We start from the raw sequence: 22985 nt of genomic DNA on the forward strand, positions 1-22985 counted from the left end.
AAATAATTAAAAACTCAATAATAAATAAAATATATTATTTAATAATGTTCTTTTTATTTACCTATTTATTTTTTGATTTTTGTGATTTTAGTTCAATTATTTAGATTAAATAACTATTTTTTTGAGTAATAAATTAATAAAATTAAATATTTATTTAATAAAATATTTATTTCTTTTATATTATGTTAAGAAATTAATATTATTATATTAAAAGCAATTTATTTACTAAAATTTCCAATTAAATTTTTATAAAGTAGGAGTTAACTTACAAAGAATTTAGGAAATGAATGAGTAGTTTAGAATATAAATTGGAGATAGTAAGTAAATAAATAAATATATTTATAGTTATTTTCTGGCTTCAAGAAATTTAGTTATTACAAAGAGATTTTATGTTTTGAATAACTTAAAATAAATTAAGTGGTTTTTTTAATAAAACTTAAACTTTTTATAATTTTTTTTTGTTAAACAACCTTCACTAGAATTTTTTACAGCAAATAAAAGTTGAATATTATCGTATTTAGTTTAAAATGCTAGTTAGCAAGATATACTCAGCTCTTGGTAACAAAAAGAAAGCTGAGGCTTAAAAAGTATAAGAATAAGAACTGTTGAAGGCTAAGTAAAAGGAATAGGAGAATTAAATTTAAATTTTCACTAACCATAATTAAATCAATATGTTTATAGTAGAAGTTATGAAGTTGATGAAAGATGTAAATTATTTTATTTAATTTAAAATGAAAGTTGATTTAATTTAATAAAATTATTAGGGTAGATACCGAAGTGCAATTTCAAAAATTTATTCTTTCTTCAATTCAGATTAATGTATTCAAATTAGTAGCGTTTAAACACTAAAGCTTATTAGGAGGTATTTTGCTTGTCTTTCTTACATTATAAAAAAAGCGAAAGCATCAGAGGGTAAACCTAGCGAATCTAAATTAAAAACACTATTCTTGCTTCTAAAAAGAGCAAATGAGTTACTTAATGAACAAAATAGGATAATATTAACATTAGTTTTAAAAGGCCAAAGTGTTCACAATGATAAAAATCCCAATATTAACAGACTTTCAATTTAGATGGAACTTAGCTTGCAAGATATTGTTAAAATGTCTTAAAGATCTGTGTTCAAAGGACTTATTTCTTATGATTCTGAGCTAAAAAATGATCATTTTGATTTTTAAAAACACATCTCACAAAAAAATAATCCAAATGCTTAGCAAGAGATAGAAAAGGAAGAAAAGAAATTTGATATTAACTTATTTGACAATCAAGAAGATGAATTAACTTCTACTGAAAGGGCATTTAAAAATTAATCCTAAAAGTAATAAGAATAAGAAGAAAGAAAGAAAAAGTAAATTCAAAAAAAAAAAAGTAAAAACCAAATAACTTTTGCGATTAGTAAACACTTTTCATCTTATTTACTAAAAATATAAAAATAGTCTTGTTTCAAACAAAATGTATGATAGTTTATTCTTTGAAGCTCTGCTAATTTTGGGCATTCTACTTTAAATAAAAAAATATGATCAGCTAATATGCTCTTTCCTTAAGGAAAGCTCTTGATTTATGCAATTAAGTCTAAGGATGTTGGGTAATTTCAAAAATTGATAATTAATTTTGTTTAAAAATAAATATTTTTTAAGGAAGACGAATATTAAAAAGAAATGGTAAATATCAAGATAGAAGTTTCAAATTTTTACTTTGAACAGCAAAGGTAATTAATTAATTTATTTTTTATATTTTATTATTACAAGTTAAATCTCAACAATTGTTAAAAATTTTTATTCATTTTTGTTTGAATTTTCATATTTCTTATTAATTTTTAAATAAAAAATAATTTAAAATTTTTTAACTTTTTTAGGAAAAATATTTAAATAATAATTTTTTTTTTACAAATTTTTTAAATAGCTTTAATTCTTGCTAAAAAATGATGAATAAAGTTTGGGATAATATTCTTTAGCAGTTCAATATCAAGCAATATATTTTACAAAATTAATATGACTTACCATAGAAACAAAAAATGAGAATAATGCATTCATTTCATGATTATGTAACAAATTTATTTTATTTTAAAATAATTTTGAAATTTATTTTTTAAAAAATAATTTTGAAATTTATTAATAGATTTCTTTAGTAATTACTGTTTTGGGAAATATGGCTTTGTTGGAAGAGTATTAGGGAAATTTCTCTAGGTTGACAGAGTGTATTAAATTATAATTTTGGCTTGCACATAATTATTTAGAAGGTATACACGATGATATATCTATTATATGCTCTAATAACTTAAAGAATGCTTAAAAAAAGGTAATAATATTATTAAAAGTTAAATTATAATATTTTTTGAATTTATCAAGTATGCAGAGTTTTTAACTGAAGAAGGTGAAATTCTCAGAGTTTTAGATGAGGTTTTTGGGATAAAGCAGGAAAAAAGAAATAAATTAAAATTTAATACCTGTGAAGATTAATTTTAAGAGGAGTTGAATTACAAATTCTACAAAAAGTATAAGATTGAGAAGCTAAATAAAGCATTAGTAATTTTACATAAAAGGTCTAAATCTGCAACTAAAGAGGATCTTATGAAAGCTTATCACCTTGACTCGCCAAAAAATAGTAAGAGATTTTTATTTTAATTTTACTTTTTGTTATCATCAAAAAATAAGAGAGCATTTTTTTATCAATTTTTTTGTAAAAAATTTTAAAAAAAGAGTTGATGAATCTGCTGAAATCAAACTAAGAGGAATAATAACTAGATGCTGAGTTGTAATAAGAAAACTAAGTGAATTAAAAACAGATTTCTATTTAATTATATGAAGATTAACTAATAAAAAATAATTCGAATAATACCACTTTAAGCACTCGGTTATCAGAATCTTTAGGTTCACCTTTTTTAACAAATATTTCTTAAAATAATGATTTTCTAAAAGAATCATTTTTATCACCTTTATAAGGAGCATAATTTAACACTCTAGGTGATTCCTAAGAAAAAAAGATAATGATTGATATAATAGATAATATTAAAGAAGAAGAGGATTTTGTTCTTAGTTAATAACAAGCTGAGAAAAATTAAATGTAAAAAATAGTTTCTATGAATAACTTAACTCCTAAAGATAAATTAAATGATAGCTCAAAAATAACTGATAAGCCATCTTACACTATTAAAAGGAGGCAGTTAAGTTTTGTTAAAAGACCCCCTAAATAAATCTAAAAAGTATAATTTTAATATGGTGTTAATTAACCAGTAGTCTTAACAACTAATAAGTGTAATAAATATTTTTTTATTTAATATTTCAAAAAAATCATTAATTTTTACAAAAAATTTTAATTCAAATTTATTTATTTATTTTCTACATTGAACAAAAATAATTAAAAATTTTAAAAGCAAATAATGATTATGCTTTTATTTTTAGCTCCTCAATTTAATGGAAAAAAAATAAATAATTTGTGAAAGATTTTTAAAGTAAAAAATATTCGTTCTATGTTATTAAAGAATTTAATTTTATATTAAAAGATTGGGAACCGTAGAAATTATATAGTGAAACCCCTATTATAGAAGAAGAAAAAAAGAAATAATAAGAGTCGTATAGGAAGATTTAATCGGAAAATAATCTGGATGAAAAAGTAACAGAAGTTTCAAAAAAATAAACAAATCAACCCTTAGGACTGATTAATATCGATAAATACTTTAAGGAATTTGTAGAAAAAGATTTGAATAGCAAATAAACTAATTTTTCTCTGGATTTGTAATTTGAAATTATTAAAATTAATTTTTAATTATATTTTAATTGTTAATTTAGCATTAAATAGGGGATTAACTGTATTATGGAAGATGAAAGATTTGATAACAAGGAGTTTTATGATGCTAGGAAGTTTATTGAATTTAAGCTTAAGTTTAGATAGGCTGTAAAGGATGGGGATGAAGAATTAAATTTTAACAGAGGAAAAATTGGATTAAGAGAATTAGTGCACCGCGAGTTTTTGGTATTTTCCAAAAGAATTTTCGACAAATTAGCTAATTATATTTTTATTAATTGAACAGGATTTACAAGACCAAGAAGCAATTTATCTAGATTTTCAAAAGAAAAAATAATTGATTAAGTGTAAAATTTATTTTATTTATTTATTTTATTAGTTTAAATTTTATTTATGTCAATCAAAGAAATGTAAGATTACATGATTAGATAAAAATAAACTCAGAAGCAGACTTTTGCTCAGCGATTTATGAATCATAGATAAACTCTTAATTTGCACAATGTTTATGATACAAAGCAAGAAAATGAAAGAATTTTAAGAATAAAAGAAAAGAGGGAATAGAAATTAGCAACTTTGTTTAGTTAAAAATTAAACAATAATAAATTTGAAATGATGAAAATGCAGCAAGAGCAAAGTTCCCAGAATTAGGAATAAAAATCTATTTAGCACTACAAAGAATTTGCTAAAAAAGTATTTTAATTAATTAATCTCAAAGAGAATTTTAATAATAGTATTAAATAAAAATAGGGAATAAATTTAATAGCAGAATCTACTTTTAACAATATATAAAAGAGTAGTTAGGAAATCAAAAAGATAATCCGAAAATCAAGTCAGTCTTTGTAAGTTCCAGACTAAATTATCACTCCTTAACTTAAAACTTAAGAATCAGAATAAAAGACTGAAAAAAGATAAAAATCACCCTAAGCTATGCAGTTATCTTCTATATCAATAACAGCTTTAAGAAAAAATTCTGAAATTAGTTATTTGAACATCAATTCTCCTTCCTCTGGTTAAAAGTAATTTTATCATACTGACAGACAAATAAATGGTAATTTTTATGAAATTTAAATTTAAATAGTTAAAATTCCTTACTTTGGAGTGATTGCTTCTATAATAAAGTCTATTATAATTAGCTCGCTTCTAGTTGCAATATGTTTGGAACTAAGCAAGCTGCAAAAAAAGCTAAAGGTATAGGTGATATAGCTTCTTTGGCACTAAAAATGAGAAGATAAAACGGTTAAGATGCTACAAAAAAACTTTTCAATGGGTAAGAATAAAAGAGAATAAGGAAGAAAACAGTCCACAGAAATATATTAGAATTAATCAAAAATAGCAGTTCAGTAATTAAAAAAATTACCGATTAAATTTGATGAGATATAAAATTTAGTTAAATTAAAAGTGAGATATTTTTTATTTATTTTCATTATTCTATTAATTTTAGTAATTTTTTTAAAATTTATATATAGGTTAAAATATCTAAATAATGTATTTATTTACGTTTCTTTTTGCTTTTAATTTCTTTTTTCCCTAAAGCTTAGTCTATTTAAAGCTCTTTTTCAAATAATTTAATATTAAATAGTCAAATTAACCCTTTCTTTTGGTATTATAAAATGCTATTTTATCTAACTGCTTTTATTTAGATCTTATTTATTTATTTTAAAAATATGTGATATTTATATCTACTATATATTTGTATGAATAAATATTATATTTTTATATGAAAATTTTGATAGTATTTCATTCTAATAATTTATTTCAATTATATTTTTTGAACCTTTTTGCCTTAGTGTGTATGTTTTATAATATATATTTACAAAAATAAATTTAAATAAAATAAAGATAAAATGTTGGATTATAATTCAAAGTAAGAAAGCTAATAATTAATTAAAAATTTAACTATCTTCAAAGATCACTGCTCTAAAAATTAAAGCATTTTACAATACCTTATTGAAAAATTTCAAAGTTGGGGTAGCTTGCTAGAAAGAAATAAGAATCTACCTGTTGAATTAGAGTATCAAAAAATAGTTTAAACCTCGAAAAAATACATTAATGATATTAAAAATAATTATTAATCTTCACTATAACGGTTAAAAAACAAAGAAACTGAGAAACAATAAGAAGTGTAGGTAAGTGAAAAATAAAATCAAACTATAGTAGAAAAAAACATTCAAAATTAATAAGAAAAATTAGATGATATTAGTTAAAATAAAAATGATTTGTACAAGATTCAAAAAAAAGCAGTTTTTAGGATAAAGCCAAAAAAAGAACCTTAAAAACTGTCAAATTATGAGAAAATAAAAAAATCACTTAAGAAGTTTGTTTAAACTAATTATAGGATCACCCCTTTATCAAACTAGAGAAAACCTAAAAGAAAACCAGTAAATATTGATTAAGAAGAAGAATAGTTGCAAGAGAATAATTCTTTTAGTGGATCTAATGAATAAAATAAAGACTTAAAAAACTAAAATCAAAAATCCATAATTACTCCTTAGGCTAACAATGAAGCTGATGCTAATCAATCAAACTAGAGTAAAAAGATTATAGATGAAAGATCTAATATTTACGAAATAGACAACACTCTTTTAACTAAAAATGATATGTCAATTTAAAAAATTTCAAATTTTTATATTGAAAAAAGATTTAGCTTTGAAGATTATTTGAAGTAAATTGTAGAGTTTGAGGACTACTTTGAAGTCAAAGTTCCTGATTTCTTTAAAGATAAAGAAATTCATCATTATAGAATGATCATGAATAATTATCAAATAGGTCATCTCAAAATTGATGAAGTTCTCGGAATTAAGAAACTTGTTGAGGTGTCTTAAAATTAAAGGTTAGTTTCTGCTCTTTTGTTAATTTCTGCTTCATTTTTAAGAGAATTAATAAAAAGAGCTAAAAGAATAGAAAATAACAAAGAAGAAGAATTGCTAATTGAAAAAGACATAAAAGAATCCAAAGAAAAAAATTATTTAGCTTACATAGAATAAGTCAAATTATTCGAATAGAAATATAACGTATCTTTCCCTGAGTTTTTTGTAAGTAAAAATTCATTCATGAGAAAAGAGTATTACGAAAAGAGAATAAGTTTGGCTGTTTCTGATGAAGATTGTATAAAAATCTTTTAAATTCATAAAGCTTATACAAGTACAAGAGGTCATTTACCAAGAGAACTCAGCTCAACCATACAAATAACAGAATCTTAATTACAATGTATTTTTGCCAGAGCTTAATATCTTTTAAAATGAGGGGATTGATTTTCCTTAAAATTAATATTTTCAAAAAGAGATATTTTCGTTTAAAATATATGCACTTTATGTTAGTTTTAACAGTTCTCAAAACCATTAAAATTAGATTTTAAAAATATTTAATTAATTTAATATTGAATAAGTTTATTTCATTTTGTAATATTTATTGTCTGGCTTAAAAAGTTTCGAATATTTATTTTTTTTAAAAAAGTAATCATAATAATAAGAATTATAATATTCTATCAAAATTAATTATTGTGCGTATATAGATTGAGGGTGCCTCTAATTTTTAAATATATACTACACCGTTTTTTTTAGCACTTATTAGTTATATGGTAAGATAAATTTTTGAGTTATTCAATATTCCAAGCTTATTAAGCCTATTGAGCAGACGATTTTTAATATAAACAAGTTATTAAAAAAGAAAAAGCTTTGAATTTAAATATAATTAATACATTTTTTCTATGGAGCTTATAAATTTACTTAACTAATTTATTTATTAATTAAAGAAAATTTGATTTCAGATATAAAAAAAGATGTTGCAATAGATTAAATTATAAAATTGATACTGAATAAAAGATTGTTTAAATAGCTTGTTACTGATCCTTTTTGATCCTTACTTGCTTTAAGAAAAATAAAATTTATATGAACAGTATTTGGTAGCATAAAAAAAAAAATATATATATGCTAAACTGAAGAATTTAATGTAAAATTTAAGACATTAAAATTTATTTTGTTCTAGTTAAATATGAGGTAAAAGTTAGTTTTCTTCTTTTCAAAGAACTTAAAATTATTAAATATAGTTAATATAAAATATAATATCTCGAAGTTGTTTTTATATCATAATAATGTAAGGGATTTTATTATCAATTGATTGCGGTGATAAACAAGTAGAGATAACTTTAATTACTGTTCCAACAATGAAAGCTTGCAAATATTAAATTATCATAATAAAAAAAACAAATTTTTAATTTTTTTTTTTCTATTAAATTAATTAAGGAAATAAATTGTATACTAATTAATAATTTATCTTAGTATGGGTTGCTCTAAATCAAAAGAAAAAGAAGTCCATAACCCAGAGGATCAACAAAATCCTAGTTCCGTACCTGTCAAAAAACTCTCTAATAATAGTTAATACAATAGTCCTTTTAAAAAAATGAAAACAAAAATTTAGTTCATACCTCCATTAGTTTTTGATGAAAATGGGGGTAGAGCTCATGATTAATATGTTCAAAAAGTGAATGTAATTAATTTTTTAGATTTATTTTTTTATAAATGTAAATATAATTAAGGATGGAGAAGGCTCTAGTTAATTCAAATTTGTTAGCCAAAAAAGTGGCATGAGTTAAGAAGGAAGCAAAAAGCACAAAAGATAGAAAAAATAATATAAATTTGTGAAAGAAACTATTGATGATAATGAAAATAAGCATAATTGTTTAGAAGTAGAAGAAGATGCTAAATTTGATGAAAATGGTATGACTAACTTTGAAACGCAATAAAATGATGACTTCACTACTTAAGTGATCAAAATTGGAAAATAATAAAATAATTATTAATAAAGAATATCTATTGAAAACAATCATTTTGCTGAAAAGAATAAAGAAAATAAAGTTTAGAGGCAACAAAGTAGAAGTTATTCTAAAATAGACCAATCTAACTCTAACAAAGAAGTTAAAAAAATGGGAAGTTCCATTTAAAGGAGATAGAAAAGTAGTAAAATGAGTATAAGTGAGAGTAAAAAGATAATTTCCCATAAATCATCTTTGGTGAAAGATAAAAATGATCAGATAGTTGATGAAAAAGAAGAAAATCAGCAAGTTGTAAATAGCCTTTCTAAGGCGTCATCACAAAATTTTGAGTTGAAAGAAAATTAATTTTTCTTCTAGCAAGCAAACATAACAAAATAATAAATTGAATAAGACTTGAAAGTGGAAGAAATAGAAGATGATTAAGAATTAATTAAATAAAACAAAAATAACAATTAATTAAACTGTGATATTGAAACAAGCAATGCAGATATTTTAAATTAATTTTAAATTAAAGAGGTAGAATGTGACAAAAAATCAGATGAGTAACAATAAAATAATAATAAAATTTGCTAAAAAAATGAAAATGAAAATACTAATTTAGAAAATTAAAATAATTTAAAAAATAACCATTTAATTGAGAGCAATGTAATTTAAAATAATCTTTTTTCTAATGAAATTAATGTTGAAGATTCTTAAAACAAAAAGCATGATTATTAGCAGAAAATATCAGACTAATCAACACTAAGTGATAAAGCTATTCCATAATAAAATCAATAATCCAATAGTTTAGCAAATAGCTCTGAATAGAATATAATTAAGAATGTCAATACCATCAAAAGTTTTAATATGATTGATGAATAATAGGCTAATAATAATGATAATCCAATTATTGAATCATAAATCCCTTTACTTACTAATCAATAACTTAGCAAATGTGAGTAGTTACCTGAATTCTATGTAGATAAATGTCCAGAACCTAGCAGTATTGGATCTTTTATTAATGATAGCAGTCCAATTAATGGCAGCAATAATGATAATATGATTGGCTGCAAAGACAGCAGCATCTCTTTCGAATTAACTGCTTAGGCAAATAACCAAGAAAAAAATAGTAGCAACAACTACTTGGCTGTCCATAAATATAATTTTAAAGAACCAAAACACAAATTTAATGATAAAGATGATAGTAATTAAAATAAGTATAAAGAGGCAAGTGATATTGAGAGCAAAGGATTTACTTTTTAAAGTGATGAATCAAACAGTGAATAAATACTTGTTGATATTTCGATTAAATAAAATGATAGTACAGACAAATAGACTTAAGACTAAGACTAAGATTAAGATTAAGAGGAGATGAAAGAAGATGATATTTTCTAACCTATAGTAAATAATTAAGCAGATCAAGATAATATAGCTAACTAAATTTAAGAGGATGCCCAAAGAGAAGAAAATTAAATTGACAAATAGAATAAAAAATAATAAGATAATAATTAACCTAACAATGAGCAAACTTAGTTTGAAAGTTAAATTAATTAAAAAGATGAATGTATGTAAGAATAACAAACTAATTAATTATTAGATATCAAAAAAGAAATTCCAGATGAAATTACCAATTTAAAGAATGAAGATTCCAGCGAAATACAATTAGAAAATAAAAAAGATTTAGATCAAAATACCGAATAGGAATAAAGTAAAGATGAAGAACAATAAGCAGTTGTTAGAAAAAAAAGATTTACTATTCCTCAAAAAAAGTTAACCAAAATGTCTTAGTTTTATAATCATAGGAAAAGCATATCAGTAAGTGTTGATAGCTTAGATAATAAGAATGAAAAAGATTAACAAATACAATCAAATACCTTACAACCAGGCTCAAGTTCTTTAAAAAATATTACAGATGTTTAAAAGTCATAATAAATTGAAAATAAAAATTTAAAAGAAGTGGAGTTTAATCAAAAATCTGACAATGGTTCTAGTAAAAATAGCTTAAATAAATAAAGCACAAATAGACTCAGCATATTTAATGAGGGAAAGAAACAAAATGATCAGTTGGATACAGATAAAAATCTTGAAAATTAAACATAAAAAAAAGAAGAAAATCAATCAAAATCTTCTAAACTTTTAGAAGATTAAGTATTTAAACAGATTCTTAAAAAATAATTTTCTTAGAATAAAGAATAAGCATAAATACTTAGTTAAGGCTTGTTATTGGATGATTGTGAAAAATAAAATTTAGAATAAAAAGTAATGCTTGGATATGAGGATCAATAGATCAAATCTAAATCCTCCTTTTCAAATAAAGAGATAAAAGATGATAAACTACTTAAAGAATGTGACATTTAAAAGTTTAATTAAATAGATACGATGATTGATAAATAAGAGATAGAGAGTATTAGTGAAAATTTAAGCTAAGGAGAACTTTATTAAGAAAATGTTATCGATACAAAATAATAATATCAGTACAATGTAAACTTTAATTAAAATTAAGAAATCAATAATGCATAAAATTAGTTTACTTAGGAAAATATCCTTTACTTATGTGAGAAATTAGAGTAGCTAAAACTTTAGTAAGAGGTCATAATTAATTCTGAAAAGATCATTTTCTAGTAATATGACATCCCTCCAATTAAAAAAACAAGGACATTTTCACCTACTTTTGCTGAATCCTACAATAAATCAAAAGAAAATTTTATTGAAGATGAAACAATTTTATAAAATAATGAATAGAATGAATATAATTCTGAAAATACTGTGAATAATAAATTTCAAATTAAAAATTACCCTATAGAGAGTTTAAAAAAATAAACAAATTGCTCACTTAATCAGTAGTCATTATAAATAGAAGAAAATACATCGATCGGATAAAACAAATCATAAACTTCAATAAGAAATTTTATTAAATAAGAAATAAATAATCCTCAAATAATCGCAAAAAATTCAATAAAAATTAATTTAGAATCTGAAAATAAAACTTGTTTATTTTCCTTATTGTCAGTTCAAGAAAAGTAAGAAAAGTTAAAAAGTAATTCTTTAAAATAAATAGATTGTAATTATCTAAATAATGATAAGTAGAAAAACTAAGATTTAACATCTATTTAAAAAATTAATGAACAACCTATTTCAATAGAAATACCTCTTTAAATATAGTAAAGCAGTTCTAAAATTACATAATAAAATAATGAAAAAATTCAAGAAAAAGGAGTCTCTATTTCCCTTCCTAGTAAAGTTATATCTATAAATATTGAATAAATTAACTCTAAATATTAAAATGAAATCTCAGTTTCGGAATAATTATTCACTGATTAGGAGTTTCCTCCTTCTGAGGAAAGCTTTACCAAGAATTTAAGCAAATTTTAAAGGGCAAAAGGATTACAGTGGAAAAGAATAATTTAATTTTAAGAGGGTGTTAAGAAACACAAATAAATTGCTATTTATGGATAATAAAATCAAATATCAGTCAAAGACACTGTTTAAGGCTGGATAGCTAATTGCTATTTTGTTGCTTCTCTAACGTGTATTGCTTAATATCCACAACTTGTAAAAAAATTATTCAACAATATTCAAGGTAACTAGGACTAAAAGAATAATAATTTGTAAGCAGTTTTAGAAAAATAAGATGGTTCTTTATAAAATACTAAAAATTCCTGCTATTCCGTAAATATGTGCATAGATGGTTAATGGCAGACTGTGTTAATTGATGATAATTTACCTTGTAGAAAAAATGACTCTGATCCTATATTTTGCAAGTTTTCTAATGATACCAAGGCTTATTGGACATGCTTGCTTGAAAAGGCTTATGCTAAGTTTAAAGGTTGTTATTCAAATATAGAAGGCGGGAAAAATAAAAATGGCTCAAGTGATGCAGTTGTGGATATGACTGGAGCACCAAGTAAACATGTTCCTTTTAAAAACTCAAATAAAGAAGAAATATGGAAAATGATCCATGAAGGTAAGCAAAAGGGCTACTTATTTACTACGATGCTAAAAGATGAAATAGAGGAAAACTAAGTAGATTAATTAGATTAACAATAGCAGTAATAATATAACTCAAATGCAAGTTTAGATGGATAAGCCAAGTAAAATGGATTGATTTCTAATCATGCATACTCCATTCTAGAAACAGATGAAATCGATGGTATCAAAATTCTGAAATTAAAGAATCCTTGGGGAAAAACAGAGTGGAATGGGAAATGGTCTGACCAATGCACGCTAACGTGGACAGAGAAATTAAAATAAAGACATTAGCTTGAAGTGGCAAACGATGGAATATTTTGGATGAGTTTCTGCGATTATTTTGATAATTTTTGCAGTCTATGTATAAGCTATGTAAATGTGGATTATTTTTATTCATCTCTAGCATTTGAAAATAATCAAAAAAGTGAAAAACAAGTTAATGTGTATACTGTATAATAGTTAGAAAAGTAAGTAGAGGGCTACTTTATAATATATTAGAACCGAGAGCATCTCATTGAAGAATATGAAAGCAACTAATATGTAAATCATTTAGTTAAAATCAATGAAATGTCTTCAGATGGAAAGGAAATAATTAAACAAGTAGCACAGATATACATCTCTACCACGAAATTTGCCTTTACAGAAATAAAATTTGAGCCTAAAAAGATATACAAAATAGTATTAGTAACTGAAAAATCGAGTAATATAGTTTTAGCTTTCTATACAAGTGACTTAATACCTCTTTCTAATAAATACCTTGAAATAGACTGTTCTTAAGAAATCCTTATTTAATAAGCAAGGCTGCTTGCAAAAAAGGAAAAAATAAATCCTCTTTACCAAGTTTACTGGATTTCTTTTTTTTGTGAGCAGAATCACATCGTTGAAATTGTTAATGATACAACTGATAAAATATTCCAGCAAAATATAAAATTTATTCTTAGCAATATTGAAATAGATACCCAACTGAAAGAAAATGAGTATAATATAATTAAAGTAATGCCTAAATCTACTATCAGATATATATTCAAAAAAATCAACCCTAAACAGTAAGTATAAATTTAATATTCAAAATATGATCCAGAATTTTTAGATTTATGAAATTAATATTCTAACAAATCACCACCTTAATTCAATACAAATAAATCTCACTATTTACTACAATTTTCCACCTAAATTTATATTTTAAAATAAATTTATAAATAAATAAATATATTTAATCTATGAATGCACTTAAAATGTATATATTTCTTTCACTTCTTATATGTTAGAAAGTATCACTCTAGATGATGTTATCCATATATTTATTTAACTAACTATCTATCTATAAAATTATCTACAAATTTAATTAATTTTAATAATTCTTTCTATTATGATTTAATGAAAAAATAAATGATAAATAAATAATTTAAATATGGAAAAGTTAGACTTGCCAGCTTAAATCCTTAAAGAATCAAGAATTAAATGGAAATAATTAAAGAAGATTAAAATTAATTAGCCATGATTTTCAATAAAAAATACTTTTTTAGATTGTTTTCTTTGAGAAATAAATTATTTTCTTCCTCATTTATTGGAAGAATTTATTTGATTCTGATAATGTTTTATTTTATTTTAAAGAGCAGTTTTTTTATTTTTTGTAAAAATATCAAATAATCTTATCAAATCAAAATAACTTGAAATGTTATTAAAAAACAAAATAATTAACTCTTAAATTGTAAATTATATCTTATTATTATTTATATTTTATGAATAAATAGTTTAATTAGCCAAAAAAATTATTAATTTTGGATAAATTAAACTGAATTTAAATAGAGTAAGAGATTAAAAAAATATCTTTTTAATTATTGGTTTCTGTTTATTCTAAAAACAAATACAATTTAACTGATTTCTTGTTAACTAAGAAAATTAAATAATCAAAATAAAGATGTTATTTTAAAACCTTAAAAAAATAACAAAATAATTTTTGGTTATAAAAAAGTTTAGTATATTATTAACGTAGTTAAAATAAAATAAACTATTTGAATAATAAAATGATTTTCAAGATTAAATAAGATTAATTAAATATAAATAAAAATAAATTTAAATTTTTTATTTACAAATCTCTATGCAAAAATACAATTTAGGACTATCAACAGCTCTAAAAGTGGTGAGACATTTGGAAGATTTAGGGATATCTATTTAAAAATAAATAAAAGAGAAGGCTTTTATTATGAATTAAAAAATATTAATTAATTAATTCAAGTTAAGAGAATCTGACAAAAACAATATATTAGAAATAAATAAATAAAATATCTGTAAATATGTATGTAGTATAAATGAATGAATGCTTTATACATACAATTAACATTTGAAAAATAAAATCTTAGGAAGGAAAACAAACAACCAACTATAAAAAATTAAATAAAAATAATAAACAAATTAAGAAGTGAATAGATAAATAGATCTTGAATTTATTGTTTATCATTAATAGATTGAAGGTAAAAGCAAATAAATAAATAAGCAATTAATTAATAAATTAATAAGTAAATAAATAGTTAATACAAAATACAACTAAAATAGCATAGAAATCATTTTTTAAAAATATTTTAAGAATTAGAAAGCAATGTCATCCTGTATTAGTACTGGTATTTCAGCCATCTATATTTTAGATCATAAGGGAAGAGTTCTCATCACAAGATGTTATAAAGGTGATTTGCCTATTAACATTCATGATATTTTCAACAAGAAATTGCTTGAATATGATGAATTCTCAGTTAAGCCTATTTTGCGTGATAAGTATGGTCACTCTTTCTTCTATTTACATCATAATAATTTGATCTTCTTAGCAATTTCTAGAAAGAATACTAACTGCATGATGGTGTTCAGCTTCTTGTACCAACTTATTTAAGTTTTAGTAGATTATTTTAAGGAATTAGAAGAGGAATCTGTACGTGATAATTTTGTTATTATTTATGAACTACTTGATGAAATGATGGATAATGGTTATCCCCAAACCACTGACAATAAGATTCTTAAAGGATTGATAAAGACTGAATCTCATGAGTTGAAAAAAGATTAAAAAAAGCCAAGCAAGAATAGTTCTTTGTCAATCGAAAACTAAGTAGATGCAATTACAGGTGCAGTTACTTGGAGAAACAATGGTATTTCTTACAAAAAGAATGAAGTCTTTTTGGATGTTATTGAAAAATTAAATATGTTAGTTTCTCATCAAGGTAATGTCATTAAGTCAGAAATAGCTGGTTAAATTAGAGTTCGTTGTTTCCTTTCCGGTATGCCTGAACTTAAATTAGGTAAAATATTGCATAAAATTTAAAAGTTAGTTTGTTTGCAAGTTAATTTTGAAAGAAGCAAATATCTTCAAAAAAAAAAAACACGTTTCTTTTTATTTTTGTTGCAGTTTTTAAAAATAATTTTAGTGTTTTTAACTTTCGCATTCTGCAAAATCATTCTTCTGAATTGAAAATTTAGAAAGGCATTCTCCTCTAACATTTCAAATGCTTAAATTTTCGAGAATAAAATAGATTTAGGAATTGTCTTAGTTTTGAAAGTTAAAAAAATCAGCAATCATTAGGTTTAATTATTTATGACTTATAAAATTTATTTAGAGATCAATTAAAATTCAAAATTTTATTTAAAAATCGTCTCTTCAGAAATCAATATAAAGCAGATATGAATTAATTAATACAAGAAACAAAAAAAATTATCTCACTCACAGATTAATGTTTTTCAATGAGGTGAGATAGTTGTTTCTGATATCTTTGAAAAGCTCTCATTTTTAAGAGCAAGATTGAAAAATAAAATTCATTACACTTATATTTATTTATATTTTAAATCAGGTATCAATGATAAGGCCTTTTATGATGCATAAGGGCGTACTTCTAAGAGTAGAGCAATAGAATTTGATGATATGAAATTCCATGCCTGCGTGAGATTGTCGAAGTTTGAAAATGATAGAGTAATTTCATTCATTCCTCCTGATGGTGAATTTGAATTAGCTTCCTATCGTTTAGATGTTCGTGTTAAGCCTCTATTTTCAGTTGAAGTTACTCCTGAAAGAAAGCCTAACTCTAATAAAATTGAATTCACAGTTAAGGTAAAGAGTAATTTCAAGCAAAAATCTACTGCTAATAACGTTGAAATCTTTATCCCTGTACCTGATGATGCTGAAACCCCAGTTTTCAAGGCTGCTTATGGTACTGTCGAATATGTTGCTGAAAAAGAAGCTATGGGATGGAAATTTAAGTAATTCCCTGGCTAAAGAGAATACATGATGACAGCTACTTTCCACTTGCCTACTGTAGTATCTCCTAATAGAGAAAAATTCTAAAGAATGCCAATCAGCATCAACTTCGAAATCCCTTACTACACCGTAAGTGGTTTCTAAGTTAGATATTTAAAAATATAAGAAAAGAGTGGTTATCATGCTCTTCCTTGGGTTCGTTATATTACATAAAATGGAGATTATCAAATTAGAATGTCTTGAAAGAAACCAACCAAAATTAACATGTTTAATTAAATTTTTGTAAAGAATATAAGTACTAGCTAGCTATCTATCTATCTAACCAACTAATCAACCAACTCATTAATTAACTTGTATTATATCTTCTTAAGATTGTGCATTAATTATATGTTTTTATACTCCATAAATCCATAATCTTTCATTTTTTAAAGTGTTTAAGTCAGTATATTTTGAATGAAATAAATTAATTTATATGTCATCAAGTTGAAATAAAATTGAATAAAAAATGATAAATAAGGTCTCAATTAAAAGCAAAACGATAAATAAAAATTAGAATAAACATCCTCTAAAGCTTACTTAAAACTATAATTCTCAAGTAATTTTTAATCTTAATCAATCCTAAAGGAAAAAGACATAATTGCTAAATATTACCGTATTAAGAAACTTTTATTTTGTAAAAAACTTTTCAACAATTTTTATTTTATATTTATAATTTAAGTCACTCCTTACTATTTTTATTAATTTGTATAAATTGAAATTTTTCAAAGCCAAATAAATATGTGTCAGTTTAAATTCTGTGCTTAAATTTTTATGAAAAAATAACTATTAATCATAAAAAAGCTAAAAAAAAAAAAGAAATCTAAAATAAAAAAAGTGATGTAAAAATTTTGAGATTTAAAACTATTTTAAATAGTTAAAAATTATATTTTTATTCAATCAATTAAAAACTCAAAATAAATTAGATAACTTAAAAAATTTATTAAAATTAAAATTTATTAATCATAATTATTATTGTAAGAATTAAGTTTTTAAAAATTAGAAATTAAAAAAAGAATAGTAAATTTATATAAAAAAGAATCATTAAATATAAATCAAACTATTCATTTTTTAAAAATCTTCAAGATTTATTGGTAATATTAAAATATAACAAATATATATTATTATAAAATCAAATTATACTTTATCTAAAAATAGTTATGATTGTTACAAAAACTAAGTAAATTGGTTTCTTATTTTTTATTTAAACTAGATTTTTTTAAACAAAATGTTTCTTCAATTGTACTTGCATCATATTCAAGTTAAAATATTTTTATCATTGGATCTAGTAAATAAGCAAATTGAAACTAAATCTAATAAAAATTTTACTAAAAATCAAAGATTGTTTAAATTCTATCAATTATGTTTAAGGAATATAAGCAATAAAGCTAAACCTTTTATTCTAAGAATTATTATTTTGATATGATTTTGTAACATTATTTCTAAATTTATAATTTTAACTCACTATTTATTTATTTGCTTCAAGTTAGAATAAAATGATAGTTTTCTAAACCTAATTAGTGTTTAATTTAAAATCAAAGTTTAAATAAATTCTTTTCAAGAATCAAATTAATAAGTAATTAGTAAGAAACTTAAAAAAACTTAAAATAAATTGTGGAAAATAAATCATTTTAATTTTTAGAGTTAAAGCTAATTTAAATAATTAAAAAAATTAATTTTTAGCTAAATTAAAAATTAAATTTACAGTAGGTTGCTAATAATTCTTGATGGATATTAATTTAGATTAAAATGTACTACTCTAAATTATAAGTAGCAATTTTTTAATGAAATAAATATAAGATAATAAATTCATTTTCTAACTAAAAAATTAAATATTAATAAAATTATTTGTTTGAAATAAATTTAAAGACTGCAAGATTTGTTGTTAATTTTCAAAAATTTACAAATATTCAGATACAATCCCTTATAAATCAATTCAAAATTATAAAATTAATTTCTATTTAACCCAAAAATAATTTGAAAAAAATTAAATAAATAAATAAACAATGAAATTTTCCATTTATTTTTATTTAACTTTTTTTTTAATTCATTACAAATTCTCTGCCTTTTATTTTTTTTTTATGTAATTTATTGAAAAATGTACTAAGAGGATTAATATAAAACTTTATTGAAAATTAATTCTTTAAATATTTCAAGTTGCTATTTTTTACCACATAATTAGTAATAACCAATCAGATAGAATGAAATTCAGTAAAAAATAAAATTTATGGAGAGGGGATTCAGTAAAAATTTATAATTACTTACTTGTTTTTAATATGTAAAACATTACAGTTTATTAAAAGTAATAAATTCAAAATACCTTTTTTCTTATATATATTATTAATAATCTGATAAGCTACTCAATTTAGTAAGAATAATCATAATTATTGCTTTTGTTACTATGTGATTTGTTTAAATCTTTTTTCATATTACTGCTCATAGAATATTTTATTCATGTTTATTAAATTGTATTTGTAATTAGCATATCCGTTTGAGTATCCAGCAACAAAGAAAAATCCCATACAAATTAATAATCTTAATTTTTGTTGTGATTTTGAAATTTACTTGAAAGGATATGTAGAACCTCCAAATTCTTTAGCAGGGAATAAATTTTAAGCTTTAGGATTTTGTTGTAAAAAAGCTTCATTTTCTATTGCTTTTTATAGATAATGTTTATTTACTTCTTTAAAATGTAAATAATAGCAGCCTCCAGAAACTAAAGATGCGAAAATCCCAAAGAAACTAGGTAAATAATATTTCAGATATTTTAAAGTACAATGATCTTTATCGCGAATGTAAGTTTATGGGTCAGAGCCTATTTAGTTTTCCAAATACTATTCTGACTCAGTTAGCTTTTACTCAAAAATTTTAGATAAAGATTTTAAAATATACCATTTTATAGGTATTCCATCCATGTTTTAATTTTAGAGTGATTCTTTATTCTATTCTAATTATGGCATAGTTGCAAAATTTTGCTACTGCAAATGTTGGTATTATTAAAGATATTTATTTATATTGATTTTTTATTTATTTTCTGATATATTTGTATCTATCTATCAATCTATCTATTTATCTTTTTCTATCAAAAATTGTATGTAATTTAATAAATTAATAGATTCAATTAATGTAAAAATAATTTAATTGTCTAAGATATCTTAAAGTTAAAATAGTACGAAAGGAATGTAAATTAATTGATATGTAACAATATTGAATAAATACAAAGGGTTTATTGGTTTTGGGTGTGTGTGTGTATGAGATGGTTTATAAAATAGAAGTAATTTAATTATTTCAAATGTTAACATTTTTTAGAGAGTTAATTAATTATTTTATTATTTACTTAATTATAGTAAATAATAGTATGTATTTGTATATTTTGAAACAGAACACTTAATCTGAATCAATCATCATTTATTTCATGATATCTCAATAATTTTTTTTTAATTTTATAAGATAAGTTAATTGATAATAGATAGGTAGAGAGGATTAATTTTAAAGTGAATTGAAACAGTGAAGGAGTCATAAATAGTTTAAATTTCATTGGGATATTAAATTTTTTATGAGAGAGTTATTAAATATATTTGGGTTTGGTTTGTTAGGGTACATTTAATATTGTTATTATTGCTGGTTTAGTGGATTTTAATTAATTTATTATTGTGGTTGTTATTGTTATAAATTTTATTACATTTAATTGAAATATTTTATAGAGTAAGTGGTTTGTAATTTTAAGGCTAGATTTTGCTTATATTGTTTGTCTATTTGCTCTATTTTTTGCAAGTATTTTTCTTATTCTTGGTTTTTATCTAATTTAGAAAGCACTTTGAATTTTGTGTATTGCTTTATGGGTAGAGTTGGTCCAAACTTTTATAAATTTATGTCGCTATTTTGGTTTTACTGAGATAGAGTCATCAGTTCATTGAGTTAATACATTAGCTGTTCATGTTTTATTTTTTGCTATTGTTGTTATTGATTTTGGTATTGCATTCTCAAAAGACGAAGGTCTTTACGAAATTGCGAACACTATTATATTAGTTCCTACTTCATTTCCTTTTAGGATAGTTTGTATTGTGTTTTTGTCGAAGTGTGCATGTTGCAAACTAAAACGTTTTCATCAAATTTGACGCATTTCTTTGGAGAAGCACTATTGCATCTTTTACGAACGATTTAATATGCTTTTTTTTAGTATTATTATATGTTTTCACAGAGAGAATTTTTGTTTTCTTGGCTGCTACTTGTTTCAGTTATGTCTAAATCATTAATAAATGGAGGAGCACTTTCGAAATTCTTAGCAATTACTTAAGAACTGTTGTTTTCTTCAAAACTTTCGCTTGTTGCCAAATTATTGGTTTCAAATTATTAATCATGCTGATAAAATTGATCTTAATCAACCACTTTCTTCTTTAAAATAGAATTTACTCTTATTATACGACGTTCTTTTATTAGTGGTTACTGAGAGTATGATGGATTGAAAGCAGCTACGCTATTACTAAATGTATCAGAATTTCTTAATTTTTGAATATCTGGTGTGCTTGTCAAATTTTTTGTATTTTGACTATTAGTAAATTTAGATTTTTAAATATTAATACAATGAGGTGCAGCTATTTGGTTAAAAGTTTGCTATTGATTCTTAGAACATACGTTTTCAAATTATAACTATTTATCTGTGTTTAAATACTAATTAGAAGTGTTATTACGAAAGTGAACACTTTTTTGATTTATGTGTGACTACTTTGTTTGTTTATCAGAGAAGTAATGTTATTATTAACAGTTTATTAATTTCTGGCTGCTATTGATATTAACACTTTTATTTGCATTATTTGAATGAATACTATTTTGATTATTAAAATTTATAGATGATCTAAGAAGAGTATTATATGACATCCCTGAACTGTCATTATTTTAAGATGATGCAGTAGACGGAGTTGAATTTTATCCATAATCCTTAGCTCCAAAAGATTGACTAGAAATTGATCTCTTTTTAGCAAATGACTCCTTTTATTATTGCTGCAAATTTAAAACGGCAGGAAGCAAGCTACCTGTTTATTTGGCATAAATTGGTTACTGATTATTTTATTATAAGAAAGATGAATTGAAAATCTAAATATTCTATTTTTAGTGAGGATAAGGATCTGAATGATAATTATTTTTTAAATTTTCCTACACAGTGCTGTTAATACAATCTCTCTATAAATGAACTGGATTAGCTGATGACTAAGGCTATTGTTATACTCCTAAAGCTGATTTATCCTTCAACATTTAAATAGATTGAATTTTTTCGAATATCTTATTGTAATTACTGACCGAACCACTTATACGACGCTTTGATGCAGACTCGTTGTCTTTTGTTAGACTCAAGCGCTTTGGAAAAAGAATGAAATTAGCCTTGCTATTGTCTGGTTAAATGATTTCTATTTAGCTCACAGACATTTATTTACTAATTAATTAATATGTTTATTTGTTCGCTTTTCAGTGTTTTTTGAATTAAAAATATTAATTAATTGCTTTTGAAATAATAATGTAAACAAACCAATATTATTTGATTAACTTTAATTGATTTTTTCTTTTCAAATTAATTTTTTTCTTTTAGATATCTTTCTTTTTTGATATTGTAATAACTTAATTAGCGATAATAACATTTATATTATTTTATATAGTCTGATTATTCATTTAATAGATAAATTCTTAATATTATTTGTCTCTTTTTAATTAAAAATACCATTTAAACTCTATTTACTTATATGCATGGCTACTAAAATTTTTTTTATCAATTTTTTTTGGTGTTACACTCAAATTACCCTAATATTTATTCTAAAATTCACTAACTATCTAAAGTATAATACATACTTTGCTGCTTGCTCCTATATTATTAATTATATGGTCTCTAATTAATTATTTTTTTATTTACCCATTATATCATTTTGCTTTCTGTATCGCAATTACACATTTTTATTTGGTTGACTCCATATATTTATTTATGTTTTACTTTTATTTCCTACCATAATTAATAATTTCTATTTGCTTTATATTTTCAAGCAATTAAGCGCTTCCTTCATTTCTTGATACTAAAAATAAATTTTAGTGTTCTTGCAAAATTATGCTAGTCTATTTATTCCATCATTATTTTTCGTTTGTCAAATTTCAATTTTATAAAGCCACCTTTTTTAAAAAGAGTTATTTTTTTTTACGAAAAACAAATACTTATTTGGAAATCAAAATGTTATATCATACTTTTCTATAAATAAATTTGTTGGTTGT

General features: G+C 22.8%; 6 protein-coding genes across 6 annotated transcripts; 4 read left to right on the plus strand and 2 right to left on the minus strand. All coding sequences in view use genetic code 6, as the record gives it.

The window, feature by feature from the left end:
- Positions 1-527: 527 nt before the first annotated feature.
- Positions 528-5111, plus strand: TTHERM_01108590 (hypothetical protein; the record flags this gene model as incomplete). Its single annotated transcript, XM_001030220.2, has 14 exons — positions 528-707; positions 765-1365; positions 1434-1582; positions 1635-1705; positions 1900-2041; positions 2116-2295; positions 2346-2601; positions 2697-3251; positions 3500-3731; positions 3786-3969; positions 4028-4088; positions 4148-4431; positions 4489-4757; positions 4820-5111. 14 exons carry the CDS (start codon positions 528-530, stop codon positions 5109-5111), a joined length of 3456 nt encoding a protein of 1151 aa, XP_001030220.2.
- Positions 5112-5585: 474 nt separating this feature from the next.
- TTHERM_01108600 (hypothetical protein) lies at positions 5586-6983 on the plus strand (the record flags this gene model as incomplete). The annotated part of the gene is made up of 1 exon (XM_001030221.3): positions 5586-6983. One exon carries the CDS (start codon positions 5586-5588, stop codon positions 6981-6983), a length of 1398 nt encoding a protein of 465 aa, XP_001030221.1.
- A 1036-nt stretch (positions 6984-8019) lies between these two features.
- On the plus strand, positions 8020-13558 carry TTHERM_01108610 (calpain family cysteine protease; the record flags this gene model as incomplete). The annotated part of the gene is made up of 2 exons (XM_001030222.2): positions 8020-8226; positions 8276-13558. 2 exons carry the CDS (start codon positions 8020-8022, stop codon positions 13556-13558), a joined length of 5490 nt encoding a protein of 1829 aa, XP_001030222.2.
- A 1222-nt stretch (positions 13559-14780) lies between these two features.
- TTHERM_01108620 (clathrin adapter protein AP-1, mu subunit) lies at positions 14781-16940 on the plus strand (the record flags this gene model as incomplete). The annotated part of the gene is made up of 2 exons (XM_001030223.3): positions 14781-15747; positions 16294-16940. 2 exons carry the CDS (start codon positions 14781-14783, stop codon positions 16938-16940), a joined length of 1614 nt encoding a protein of 537 aa, XP_001030223.2.
- Positions 16941-19111: 2171 nt separating this feature from the next.
- TTHERM_01108630 (transmembrane protein, putative) lies at positions 19112-19693 on the minus strand (the record flags this gene model as incomplete). Its single annotated transcript, XM_001030224.2, has 1 exon — positions 19112-19693. One exon carries the CDS (start codon positions 19691-19693, stop codon positions 19112-19114), a length of 582 nt encoding a protein of 193 aa, XP_001030224.2.
- A 574-nt stretch (positions 19694-20267) lies between these two features.
- TTHERM_01108640 (hypothetical protein) lies at positions 20268-22157 on the minus strand (the record flags this gene model as incomplete). The annotated part of the gene is made up of 1 exon (XM_001030225.3): positions 20268-22157. The coding sequence occupies one exon, from the start codon at positions 22155-22157 to the stop codon at positions 20268-20270; it is 1890 nt and encodes a 629-aa protein (XP_001030225.1).
- Between the last annotated feature and the right edge of the window lie 828 nt (positions 22158-22985).

This window comes from Tetrahymena thermophila (assembly GCF_000189635.1).
Source record: "Tetrahymena thermophila SB210 genomic scaffold scf_8254396, whole genome shotgun sequence".
NCBI classification, from domain to species: Eukaryota; Ciliophora; class Oligohymenophorea; order Hymenostomatida; family Tetrahymenidae; genus Tetrahymena; species Tetrahymena thermophila.